The sequence below is a fragment of the Megalobrama amblycephala genome, linkage group LG21, assembly GCF_018812025.1.
Source record: "Megalobrama amblycephala isolate DHTTF-2021 linkage group LG21, ASM1881202v1, whole genome shotgun sequence".
NCBI classification, from domain to species: domain Eukaryota; kingdom Metazoa; phylum Chordata; class Actinopteri; order Cypriniformes; family Xenocyprididae; genus Megalobrama; species Megalobrama amblycephala.
Genome location: NC_063064.1, coordinates 13,110,875 through 13,124,281, shown reverse-complemented (window position 1 = coordinate 13,124,281; position 13,407 = coordinate 13,110,875). Strand labels below are relative to the sequence as shown.

Genomic DNA, 13,407 nt, shown 5'->3' with positions numbered 1-13,407 from the left:
CAAACTGCCTTGGTGGAAAAGGGTATAGGACCGAACTTGCCTACCCCTGTGCTATATACTGTTAAAAAGTTTGGGGTCAGTAAGATTTTTTTTTTAAAAGAAATTAATACTTTTATTCAGCAATTATGCATTAAATTGACCAAAAGTGACAATAAAGACTTTTATAATGTTACAAAAGATTTCTATTTCAAATAAATAATTTTGAACTTTTTATTCATCCAAGAATGTATCATGGTTTTCACAAGAATATTAAAGGGATAGTTCACCCAAAAATGAAAACTTACCCCCAGGGCATCCAAGATGTAGGTGACTTTGTTTCTTCAGTAGAACACAAATGATGATTTTTAACTCCAACCGTTGCAGTCTGTCAGTCGTATAATGCATGGCAATGGTAATAAAATCTATGAGAGTAAAAAAAAACATGCACAGACAAATCCAAATTGAAACCCTGCGGCTCGTGACGACACATTGATGTCCTAAGACACGAAACGATTGGTCTGTGTGAGAAACCGAACAGTATTTATATCATTTTTTACCTCTAATACACCACTATGTCCAACTGCCTTGAGCGCACGCACTGCATCCGGTGCGTGAGGTTTGTACGCGCTCTGGCGTAGTTTAAACATGGTGCCTGTAGTACAACAGTTGTTATACAAATGGAAGTAAACCAATAAAAAACATGGTTTTATTACATCAAAACTTCATTTTATTCTGTTACTTTTCGTAAGGGCAGCTTTACAAATAAAAAGGACACATACAAAGATCTTGTTCACATAACTCAGTTGGATTGGAAAAACCATAGGCACAGCTGATGGTTTAAGTCATACGTGATCCTCTCCTGGGTATGTAAAATCATCAGGGGAAAAATGATTCGCTGCAGACCCTCAACAACTTTAGTGCATTAATGGGTGTGTTGATATCCAGCTGAAGAGCAATCAACCATAACTTCAGGCGAGCAGGCTCAGAAGTTGGGAATATGTGGAAAGTCACCACTCCCGGAATGAGTTCGCGCAAGAGAACGTAATCTTTTAGTTTTAAGTCGGATAAGCGCAAGTAATCCGGATAAGCGCAAGTAAGTACCATTTTGATTAGCCGTTGTACCTACAATGTTTGTGCACTGTGTAAACAATGAGTGACATATACACGTGAGAGATCACTTCGGGCACTTCCAGCGCGTACACACCTCACGCACCGGATGCCGTGCACGCACTCAAGGCAGTTGGGCATAGTGGTGTATTAGAGGTAAAAAATGATATAAATACTGTTCGGTTTCTCGCACAAACCAATCGTTTCGTGTCTTAGGACATCAATGTGTCGTCACAAGCCGTAGGGTTTAATTTGGATTTCTCTGTGCATGTTTTTTTTTACTCTCATAGATTTTGTTACCATTGCCATGCATTATAAGATAAACATCAAATATTCATTTTTGGGTGAACTATCCCTTTAAGCAGCACTAATATTCAAAACAGTTATTTTAAATTGTTACAGTATTTCACAATTTCCTGTTTTTAATGTATTTTTAATCAAATAAATGCTGCCTTGGTGAGCAGAAGAATGTTAAAAAATCTTACTGACCCCAAAATTTTGAACAGTCATGTAAATTAAGTTTGTGCTAACCTAAAAAAATGATGGCTGGTAAATCCTTCCACCCTGACAAATCTCTGTGTTCACAGGGCTTTATAACAGAGTTTTATGTTTATTAATGTATACACATAAACTTATCTATTAGTATTAGGGGTGTAATGGTACACAAACATGACAGTTCGGTATGTACCTTGGTTTTGAAGTCACGGTTTGGTACAGCAGGGGTTGTTGTTTTTGAACAAATGTCTCTCTGTGTTTAAATAAATTCAATTATAATTAAAAATTTCTTAAGGATAAAAAAAATCTATCTCAGGTAATGCTGTAAACTATATACAGGGAGCCCTATTAACTATTAACTATTAAATTCAGTTACTGTTTATTTTTAGATGTAATAATCGACACTCCAAAAAAACAATATATATATAATCATTTACAAAGTGGCTGTCATAACTTGTTTTCATGACAAATTCTATTTAAACATACATTAAATAATCAAGACATTACTAACAGCTTAAGTAAATAAAATGAATATATAACATAATATAGTGCATATACGAAATGTTCCCCTCTAGAGTTAATTTCTCTAGCTAACTAACATGCTTTGAAATGACTTGCCTGAGGTAAATGTAATGCTACATTAGATATTATTCTCAAGCTGTTTTATTCATATCTTTGAAACACTGGTTGAGAGATTACACGTAAACATATCGATCAATCATCTCTTCTTCTCCTTCTGCACTTTTTATTGGAGGCAAACAGCGTTGCATTACCACTTCTGGATTGGAGTGTGGATCGCCTGTGACTGACTGTATTCGTTGTATGACTGCATGCACCGAACCGTGATGTCTGTACCGTACCGTGACACTCCTAATTAGTATCCAAGACCTCTTTGGCTTATTTACTCTGAGGAAGATATGAATAGGGTAAAGCCACTAAATACATACGCTATGTTACTCAATTCTGGCAACGTATACACATCACAGAGATGTTAAAAACAATCCTATGTTACCAGTCAGAATTTGGGTCATGAATGCAACCTTATTAGCTGATTGTTAAGGCAAGCGCCATTATTACCATTGCTAATACTTAGTACAGACATGAATGATACCTAAAGTCATGCATGTTGTTGAGGAGTGGTATGCATGGTATGCATATTCGGACCAGAGCACCTTCGTAACTAAGCAATGCATAAGTAACCACCTGAAACATTCTAGTAACCAGATACCAACACCCTGGGGCAAAACTCAAAGATTAAGGAATGAATATTGAAGCTATGTAGCACCTAGATTTGTTCACATGAGAGATGCAAAGGTCCCATGGAAAGGCTCCTAAATTAGATCTGTGCTTCTGATGTCACTACCTGATCTTGGCAGCCAATTGCAAATGCACCTACATGCACATATCACATACATTGAAAGACACACACACACAAACTCGGGGTGGGGGGTTAGCAAACCTTTATCAGTGTTGTTTCAGTAACTGAGACTTCCTGCCCTTGACAACCTTGTCTTGAAAAAGTCAGCCTGTGAGTGACGCAATACCTACGCACCAGGCCTTTGTTTTGGGCATCTTCTCATGAGCCTCGTCACTTATAAACATAAAAACATGTCAGTTCTGGTAATAAGCCCCAAATAACTTATCAACATGAGTGAATTTACTGAACTTCCTTTACTATTTTGAGTTATAAAGGGATAGTTCACCTAAAAATTCTGTCATCACTGTCAACATTACCCTCATTTCATTCCATAAATCATACAGATTTAATTCATACAGACTACAAATAAAACAGTTTTTTTTACTGCTGAACCCACAAAAATAGGATTTTCATTTTTGGCTGAAATTAGCCTTTTTTCTTTTCTTTATTTTCTTAGGTTTTCATTAGTTGTTTACTATATCTCAGTGATGTCTAGTAGAAGTTTTACTGTTTGTCTGAATGCATCGGCTCTTTACACTGTACTTAAAATTGCTCTGTGATGTACTGTGTCCAATTCAAGTTATAATTTGTTTTCATTGGTTCTCCTTTTCTGACAGCCAAAGTGTCTTTCTAACCTGGTTCCCTAGGGCTGTGTGTTTGTGCATGGCTTGCAGAGTCCGTGAGAGTGATGGAATTAGCCAGAAGAAAACCTATTGTTTTAAACATTGTCCTCTATACTGTTACCTCATAACCAGATTTAGCGCTTATGTTTTCATGATTAATACAATATGTATCCCAATTATCAAGTCGAGGCAGGGCTGAAGGAGCAATTTAACACAATCCAGCAGGAACTAAAGTTCTTTATACGGCGTACCTCATGTAAATTACTATACTTCATATTCACCATTTTAATTGCCTCATTTGAATAAAATAAGCCATAGTCAATAGAATCGCCGTCCTATTAACGACTAAAGAATGCTAATCATATACATGCCTGTGTGTCTCGTATGCATATGGTGTATTGTATTACAGTAGACTGTAATTATAGTTCCCCTATTCGTACATAATGCCATAGATTTGCATTGAGCAGCATAAGCGGGATGGATTTTGAATGGAGCCAAATTAATAGGCACATCAGCGCAAGTGCTGCAGTAGTATTTCATGTCTATCTTTCGTTTGGGAGAACGTTTAGTTTGATATTGATGTGCTATAAATATTTATACTGCATTTAACAATTAGTGGGTATGTGGAAAAGATAAAGATGTCATTAATCACTCTCCCTGTTCTGTTCTGAATGCTAATGAGTTTGAGGATCTGAGTCACCTTGATTTTCTGTCCACTATGACATCATTAAATCAGTGTTTGGCTGCTGTCAACAGTGACTTTGAGGGTGTTACCTTCCCCACTGTTGCACGGGGATTTGTGCAGATCTCTTAAAGTTACAGGACAGTACTGTTTCATCCTATAGATGAAGAGGCTGAGGAAACAAAGCAAAATTGCACAAACAAAGCGAATGCATTCCATCTGTAAAAGAAAACTGACATATGAGATCTCTATAATATATATTGTTTCTCTTTAAAAGCAGTAAGATCAAATGGAGACTTTTGCTTAAGTGTCCTGCTTTTCAGATTTTTCTCCTGAGAAAAATAGCTGTGGTATCTGTCAGGAGTTCTAAAACAATGAAGTACACGAGACAGGAGTAGCGAACTTCATCCATCTTGTTTAAGCATCACTTCCGTTCTCACACACAGGGAGGCAATGTCATTATTCAACAATGTACAGTTCTTCTCATGAACACAACAATAGCTTAATAATAAAAAAAATATGTACAGTGCCCTCCACAATTATTGGCACCCTTAGTAATTGAGCAAAAGCAGCTGTGAAAATAAATCTGCATTGTTTATCCTTTTGATCTTTCATTCAAAAAATTCACAAAATTATAACCTTTCATTTAAGGAAAATAATTGAAAGTGGGGGGAAACTTACATTATGAAATAAATGTTTTTCTCCAAAACATGTTGGCCACAATTATTGGCACCCTTTTATTCAAAACTTTTTGCAACCTCCTTTTGCCAAGATAACAGCTCTGAGTCTTCACATAATGCCTGATGAGTTTGGAGTACACCTGACAAGAGATCAGAGACCATTCCTTCATCTCTCCAGATCCTTCAGATTCCAGCTCCATGTTGGTGCTTCTTCTCTTCAGTTCACTCCACTCATTTTCTTTAGGATTCAGGTCATGGGACTGGGATGGCCATGGCAGAAGCTTCATTTTGTACTTAGGGACCCATTTTTGTGTTGGATTTGATGTTTGTTTTGGATCATTGTCCTGATGAAAGATCGAACCATGGCCCCATTATTGGATTTCTAGCAGAAGTGGTCAGGTTTTGATTTTTTATCTGTTGGTATTTGATAGAATCCATGATACCATGTATCTGAACAAGATGTCCAGGACCTCCAGCAGAAAAATAGGCCCACAACATTAAAGATCCAGCAGTATATTTAACCGTGGGCATGGGGCACTTTTTATCCATGTGTGCACCAAACCCATCTGGTGGGTTTGCTGCCAAAAGCTCTTTTTTTAGTTTCATCTGACCATAGAAGCTGGTCCCATTTGAAGTTCCAGTCGTGTCTGATAACTGAATATGCTGGAGATTGTTTCTGGATGAGAGCAGAGGATTTTTCTTGAAACCCTCCCGAACATCTTGTGGGAATGTAGGTGCTGTTTGATAATTCATTTTAGGCTTTCTGTGACTCAAGACTCAACTAATCTCTGCAGTTCTCCAGCTGTGATCCTTGGAGAGTCTTTGTCCACTCAAACTTTCCTCCTCACTTCACATTAGGACGATTTAGACACACATCCTCTTCCAGGCAGATTTGTAACATCTTTAGTTAATTGGAACTTCTTAATTATTGCCCTGATGGTGGAAATGGGGATTTTCAATGTTTTAGGTATTTTCTTACAGCCACTTTCTATTTTGTGAAGCCCAACAATCTTTTTCTGCACATCAGAACTATATTCTTTGGTTTTACTCATTGTGATGAATGATTACGGGAATTTGGCATTTGTGTTTCCTCATGTTTATTCTCCTGTGGAACAGGAAGTCATGGCTGGACAATTTCATGCTCCTAGTCACCCTGGTGTGCTAAAAAAATGTAAATATGAATGGGAATATACTTCAGAGATATTTTACTCATAAGAATTTCTAGGGGTGCCAATAATTGTGGCCAACATGTATTGGAGAAAAACATTTATTTCATAATGTGAGTTTCCCCCCACTTTCAACTGTCAACTTCAATGAAAGGTTATAATTTTGTGAATTTTTTTAATGAAAGATCAAAAGGATAAAGATTTATTTTCACATCCACCTTTGCTCATATTTACTAAGGGTGCCAATAATTGTGGAGGGCACTGTATATATACAGTATGTATACATATTTAAAATATATGTATAAATTTTTTTTTCTATATTCAGAATCCTTGCTGAAAAAACAATTTCTTTAAAATAAAAAATATAACTAACCATAAACTTTTGAACTTTTGAATAGTGTATAGACTTTGAAAGATTAATTTGAGTTCATTTTAAAATGTTTTCAAAATACATTTAAAAAAATATTCATTAATATTCTGTGGAAAAATTCTTTGTCCCTATTTAAAAACCATTAAAGGATTAGTTCACTTTCAAATGAAAATTACCCCAAGCTTTACTCACCCTCAAGCCACCCTAGGTGCATATGACTTTCTTCTTTCTGATGAACACAATCAGAGTTATATTAATAAATATCCTGATGGATCCGAGCTTTATAATGGCAGTAAGCATTACCAAACGAGTATGAGCTGAAGAAAGTGTCTTCGTCCATCATAAACGTACTCCACACGGCTCCGGGGGGGGGTTAATAAAGGCCTTCTGAAGCTATTGATGCATTTGTGTAAAAAATTAAAAATATATAGGAAAATATCTGCCAAGTTCTCCAAGTTCTGCCAGACCGCCTTCCGTATTCTACTATGAAGAAAGTGTTAAACTCTCACAGTTCAAATAGCTTACACTACGTCCTACACCTTCCCTATTCAACTAACGGAACTGACAGTTCTGTTTTTTTGTAGTTTGAATACGGAAGGTGGTCTGGCGGAAGCTAGATATTTTACTTCATAACTTGTTAAATATGAATATAGTTTTTTACACAAATGCATCGCTTCACTTTAGAAGGCCTTTATTATTCCCCCCCCCCCCCCCCCCCCGAGCCAGAATATGGAATATGTTTATGATGGATGTTTCATACTAGCTGGTATCATTCACTGCCATTATAAAGCTTGGATGTGTCAGGATATTTATTAATATAACTCTGATTGTGTTCATCAGAAAGAAGAAAGTCATATACACCTAGGATGGCTTGAGAGTGAATAAAGCTTGGGGTAATTTTCATTTGAAAGTGAACTAATCCTTTAAGCAGAGATTTCAACATGAATTCAAACAATTCTCATATTCTTTCAAGACCAAATTATCTGTCCTATGCTGTCCAAATTTATCCAATTCATCTTTAAGCTACATACTCCTACTTTGTCAGTGGTTGTCTCATTTAATTTTTAATTTCTCATTACAAATTTTAGGAGAAACATCTGAGACAAAGTTGAAAGAGCGACATCTAAGTAAAAATATTTTCCTTGTTTGCTTAACCTGTCATTCTTTCTCCCCTTTTTTATTTATATATTTCTCTCTCTCTCGCTCTCTCTATCCCTCACTCTGTTTTGTGTACTCTGAAAGGGAAAGATTCCTCTATCATAACGCTACAGGACAGAACATATTGTTCCATTGTTTGATATTGAATAACAGCAAAATACAAAGAATTTCCAAAACCTGTCCCTAATAGGAAGTTACAGTAATGCTTTTAATTGAAGTGCAGGTTTCTAGGCATGCGATTGAGAAATTGCTTCATTTTTTTCTGGTTTTTAGCCTGAAATGAAAAGCATGCAGAAGCATAAACAATTACAACAAGACAAGTATCTCCAAACAGCCAATTCATTCCTGTGTCTTGGTTTATGCATCTGACTCTAGTCTAGATGAACTGTGGGAAAGCAATAAAAGTATAATGAGTCTTAAGAAGGCAACTGTAAAACAAAGCAATTTCATTACAATGAACATTTGGGAAGTTGTCTGGGAGTTTCAGCTATTGAGATGCTATCGGAGGAAACAAGTTTCATAGTACCTAAGAGGACTGTATAACATCACTGAGTAATTTATGAGAGCATTGACAAATGCCGACACGGCTGCAATCGATACACATTGATTCATTTGTGAAGCTCAGGAATTTCAGCGTATCACCTCCCAGCATGACCGCTTACACATCTGTGTGCGCATACATGACAGATTTTGTTTTATATCATCACTTTCTTCATAACGGACACACATTCCCTCATGGCTTTGCCTGTGAAGATATTTGAGAGCAGATTTTACCCCTTCCTAGCGATTCATAAGGTACATGATATCTGTATGTACAATGGGTCAAGTAAATAAATCCTCTATGGATCGTGAGCCATCAGGCTTGTGGTCCCCGAACAGGCCAGCTTACGACCGCTCAGTTTAACTGTCTGTTACGGCCAAAACAAATATATTCAGCAGAAACTAATAACATGTTCCCCTGACGGGTGGTATTGTGGGCGAAGATTGTGTCAAAGCTGGACGCTCATGCGCAGGCTGCTTGGAGCTCAATCCAGTAGCTTAAGCCTGGAAGCTCATTCTGAGGGATGAATGTGGTCAGAGTTCAATTCAGAGACAGGAGAGGACAAGTACAGATTATTTGATGTATTTGCACGGAAGCCTAAGGGAGTTGGTATAGTTGTCACGAGCACGCCAGGCTCTTCTTCACTCAGGCTGTGTCCTTCGAAGGCCGATTGCATCACCGTGGTGCAACGAAGGCTGTCTCTATTCGAAGGCTCCTTCAAATGGCATCCTTCATTTCCTATGAAATGAAGGATACAACAGATGGATGGACATACCTACCCCAGAATTCATTGTGCACCGGTGACTACAGGATTGTTTGTTTTGAGAGAAATTGCCTATTTACACTTTTAAATGTAAGTACTGGGTCTCAGCTTAATCAAATATCTAATGATACAAATATAAAAAAAACTTTGAATCAGTTCAAATGTTGACATACCTTGCTAAGATGTGATTATATATAGTTTATACTCTTTATTATATGCAGAAATGGACTGTGGTGAACATATTTAGGCAGTTTGTGAACCCTGTTTTTTCAGACAGTTTAATATAAAATTAAAAGTGATGTGGCATGTAGCCAAGTATGGTGTAGCCATTTTTGCTGGGGTGCGATTGAGGGTTAGATGTCTTGCTCAAAGGCACCTCAGTTGTGGGTAATGAGAGTGGAAGAGAGCGCTGTTCATTCACTCCACCCACCTACATTTCCTGCCGGTACTGAGACTTGAACCCGGAACCTTCGGGTTACAAGTCTGACTCTCTAACCATTAGCCAGTCCCAAAAAAGTCCAGTACAAACGTTACTGCCACTCATCAACGCCAGCTGTCACAGTTGCTAGGCGACAAGAACAGTCCTCCGTAGGCTAGACTGTCCCATTTAACAACGTTCAGTCTGACCTTTGTGGCCTTCAAAGGATGCAGCCTCTGAATTAGGACACAGCCATACTCAGCCTTCACAGTCACCAGAGTACTAACCACGCGCACCTGCCACTCATCAGCCTTTATCACAAGCACTGTAAAGCAGACAAACACACACACCATCACTAGTTGTCTGGCTTCGTCAAGAGAACACAGACTCTCTTACCTGGGAATATACTACTGTAAGCTTCTGTAATCTTCAGCAATGCTGTTACTGTGCTCCAAGTCAATTCAAAGTAATCTCCTAGTCATTCAAGTCTTTTCTCAAGCATTCAAGTCATCTCCTCGTCTTCCAAGTCATCTCCTCTTCTCGTCTGCTCCGTTGTGTATGCCTTGACAATCTGTAAGACAAATACATTTATCATCATCTAAAGCTGTGGAACTTTCCCCAGGAACTAGGGACTTTGGGGTGGGACTCTGTGTGTTCTACCACAGGGACCAGGGTCTAAATGAAGTTCTCGGTAAAAAATTTCCCCTTTAGAAAGTACCTGCTCGCAGAGTAGTACAGCATTTTGATTGGTTGACTACACGCAGCATTTTATTTCAACCACCATTTTTAAAAGTCTGTTGCAGTGTGTGCAGTAAGAGTTGTTTGCTTTTTGAATCAACAATGGAGTTTAAAAAATATGACCAATGGACCGACGATGAGGCTCAGGCTTTATTAAGCTTATATGCGGAGGACGAAATCCAGCTGGAACTGAAAAGTCACGCACAGTCCTACGTCACCAGACTTAATCTTCACGGTAGAGGGCTGCATTGGGTTTGGGCTCCCGCGGGACCCGCGGGACCCAACGCAAATCTCGCGGGAGCGGGCGGTTTTACCTTTGCTGCAGGCGGGAGTGGGCGGTCAGAAAACTTTGCGGGAGACCCGCGGGAAACGGTGGGATTTGGCGTGTAATAGAAATGGAGTCAACAAATGAAGTTGAGAAGAAAATTAAAGCGGCTCTTTACTTGACAAAAGCAAAGCAATAAAAAGCAGACACTTGGAAAAATTCGCACGTTTTATTTTGAGCATTCTCGCATGATCTAGTGCACCGTCAGAGAGGGCATTCAGTGTGTGTGGGCAGAACATGGAAGAAAGACGCACAAGTCTGCGACCACAGTCAGTCAGCAATATACTTTCCCTTCATAGTAATATGGAGTAAGCAATGCAAGGCCCAGTGATCATTTGTTTAAGTAGGCTACGTTATTTTTATTTATTTATTAGTATTATTTATTTTCTTTGCAATAGCCTGTTAAGCAAGGTATTCCATTTAATTTATTTATTTCATTTTGTATTTAATTTGTTTAAAGTATATCTATGTGTTTATTTAATAAGTTAAAGTTATTTCGTATTGTGCTTGGCTTATTTACTTAAACTGTTATTTAAACTGCTTGTTTAGTTAATCGTTCGGTGAGTGTGTATGCAGTAGCCGTTTAAAAACTGAGGTGCCGCTAGTTGTGGTTTTGTTAACGGTTAATGTTTTATAACGCTAATAAAAAAATACCCAATGATTTTGTCACGTGTGGTGCTTTGGTTTTGCGGCTTCTTTATCTTATTTAAACGCAATCATGTTTAAAGTCTGGTATTCTGGATGTTAATTTGACCGAATTTAGTCTGAGAGTATTTGTTTAGGCCTTTTTTTTTACAAGCTCTGAGAGAAAGTCCGCGGGAGCGGGCGGGAGTGGACACAAACTTTGCGGGCGCGGGCGGGAGTGGAACATGTGGGTTGCGGGAGCGGGCGGTCTTGGTCAGATATTCAGCGGGAGCGGGCGGGTGCGGGTTAAGGAAATCAGTCCCGCGCAGGGCTCTACTTCACGGTACTTTACACCGCGATGGAATTGTTCCGGGTAATTTCCGGCTAAAGTCTCCATTGTTGCTAATTACCCATCTCTTCAGTTCTTACCTGCATTGGATTGTGTTCCTGCTGATTCTTACAATAAACTTCCCAATTGTTGTTCTTCAATATCTGTCATCATCCTTGTGTGTGAGGCTAATCGTGACAGAAGTTCTCTGCATTTTGTTTGTTTCAGCTTTTTCTTTTGTCATTGTTATTAATACAGACGGTGATTTTTGGGGCAAAGTGAAATTGATTTAAACATGATCAATTATGTCACTAGTAAACTTTTACTGGCAGCTGAAATCATCAAATGATCCAAAATATTTCATAATTATTAAAACATTATTTAATTTTTTTTTTTAAATATTTGATATTCCTCACACCAACCCACTTTTCTTACAGGACTTCAGGGGAGCAGTGGAGTCAGCAGTAGGAAATGATGAGGAACCTCTGTTAGAAAATGGGAAGCTGGACGAGATCCTGAGCACTCTTCCTCAGGCCTACCATCTGCACAGTGAGATCCTCAATGAGCTGGAGACCCGCATTAAACAGTGGTGAGAACACACATACTAAAGCACATTACACTGATGCACACTATACTAATGCACATCAACATCCACAAAATGCATGCTTATGCACACATTTTATAGCCTGACATTCCATAAAAAGTCCATATTTATGTTATATATAACATGTTCATCATTTACAAGGTGTTAATGCATGCACTCCGCATCTAATGTATGCATCTCCCACCTGAGCCACATGCTAATATAAACAAGCTCAGGGGCGTTTTTTTTTTTCAGAGGAAGCAAGGGAGGCAGTGCCTCCTCAAATAATTGGATGAGAAAATAATCCATATTACAAAAATAAAACAGCGCAAATATTACAAAATGTGACATTAAAACGTTTTCTAAAGTAACACTGTCTAACAGCGACACCAGCAGGTAAAGTTACAGCGGGAAGCCTCCCCTGAGCCCATTGAGTTTTAACAGACCTCCTATAGGGTGTGGTGGATTTGATCGGGAGTAAAGGCCCTGATATACTCACGACAAAGTTCTTTTTCATTCTTTGCTTAGGGGTAAATAGAAGTTCGAAATACATGAGCAGCGGTATACTGTTAGCGAACATCCAACACCGCCCACGTTGCTGAGACTGACATTTCAATGAATATGTAAATATGTGCTGCATGCTTTCCTTTCTCAAGAACAAAATAAACACACAACAAAAATGAGAAAACTGCAAGCATTTTTTAAAGAAAGCAAAAATTCTAATTTCATCAGAAGTACAAATTAATTTTTACTCACGGACATCTGACCTCGATGGACTCAACAGAAGAAATGAACCAGAGAAGAGTTCCATGTAAAAGAAGGTCCACGCAATCACCACGGACCATTGTGTTTACCAGCCGGAGCAAACTTTTTTGGAAAGTTGGCTTTTGCAAGCCGTTTCAAACTCCCAAAAACGAACTTTGTTTTGGCCTGATTTTGTTCGAAATGACGTCATTACAGTTCATTCTTCAGCTTAGCTTGAAGTATATTGGGGCCTTAATTGAGAATGAATGGGGGAAAGTCACATGAGAGGAGGCAATTGCGCTATGATTGGTTATGGTTGGATATGATTGGTTCATGTAAATCCCTCCTCGTGCAAATCCTCTTATTTTTGTGTGCGTTTGTGAATCAGTCTGAATGGAAGACTAATTAAAAAGTAAGTAAACAACTTAGTTATGTCACTTAGTTATGACTGCTTTACGTCACGTCAAAATCAAACTTGAAAGGGCATAAAAACATGATAACTGGGGGATTTTTTTTTTTTTTTTTTTTTGAGCACTCAGCTTTGTGAAATTCAAGGTTTCAACCAGTGTTTACCCAGCTTGATGGCTGATGAAAATAAGTTGATTATTAAAAAGAACAGCTGAAAATCAGTTCACAAATAAAATATATTGTTTAAATTGTTACTGT

At 38.2% G+C, this 13,407-nt stretch overlaps 1 protein-coding gene across 5 annotated transcripts in view; it reads left to right on the top strand.

Moving 5' to 3' along the window:
• fgd5a (FYVE, RhoGEF and PH domain containing 5a) overlaps positions 1–13,407 on the top strand; it is a 64,991-nt gene that overhangs the window by 20,829 nt on the left and 30,755 nt on the right. For all 5 annotated transcript variants that reach the window (XM_048171873.1, XM_048171874.1, XM_048171877.1 and 2 more), the window contains one exon: positions 11,852–12,003. In XM_048171873.1, the coding sequence (XP_048027830.1) occupies positions 11,852–12,003 (152 nt within the window). The remainder of the gene's footprint in view (positions 1–11,851; positions 12,004–13,407) is intronic.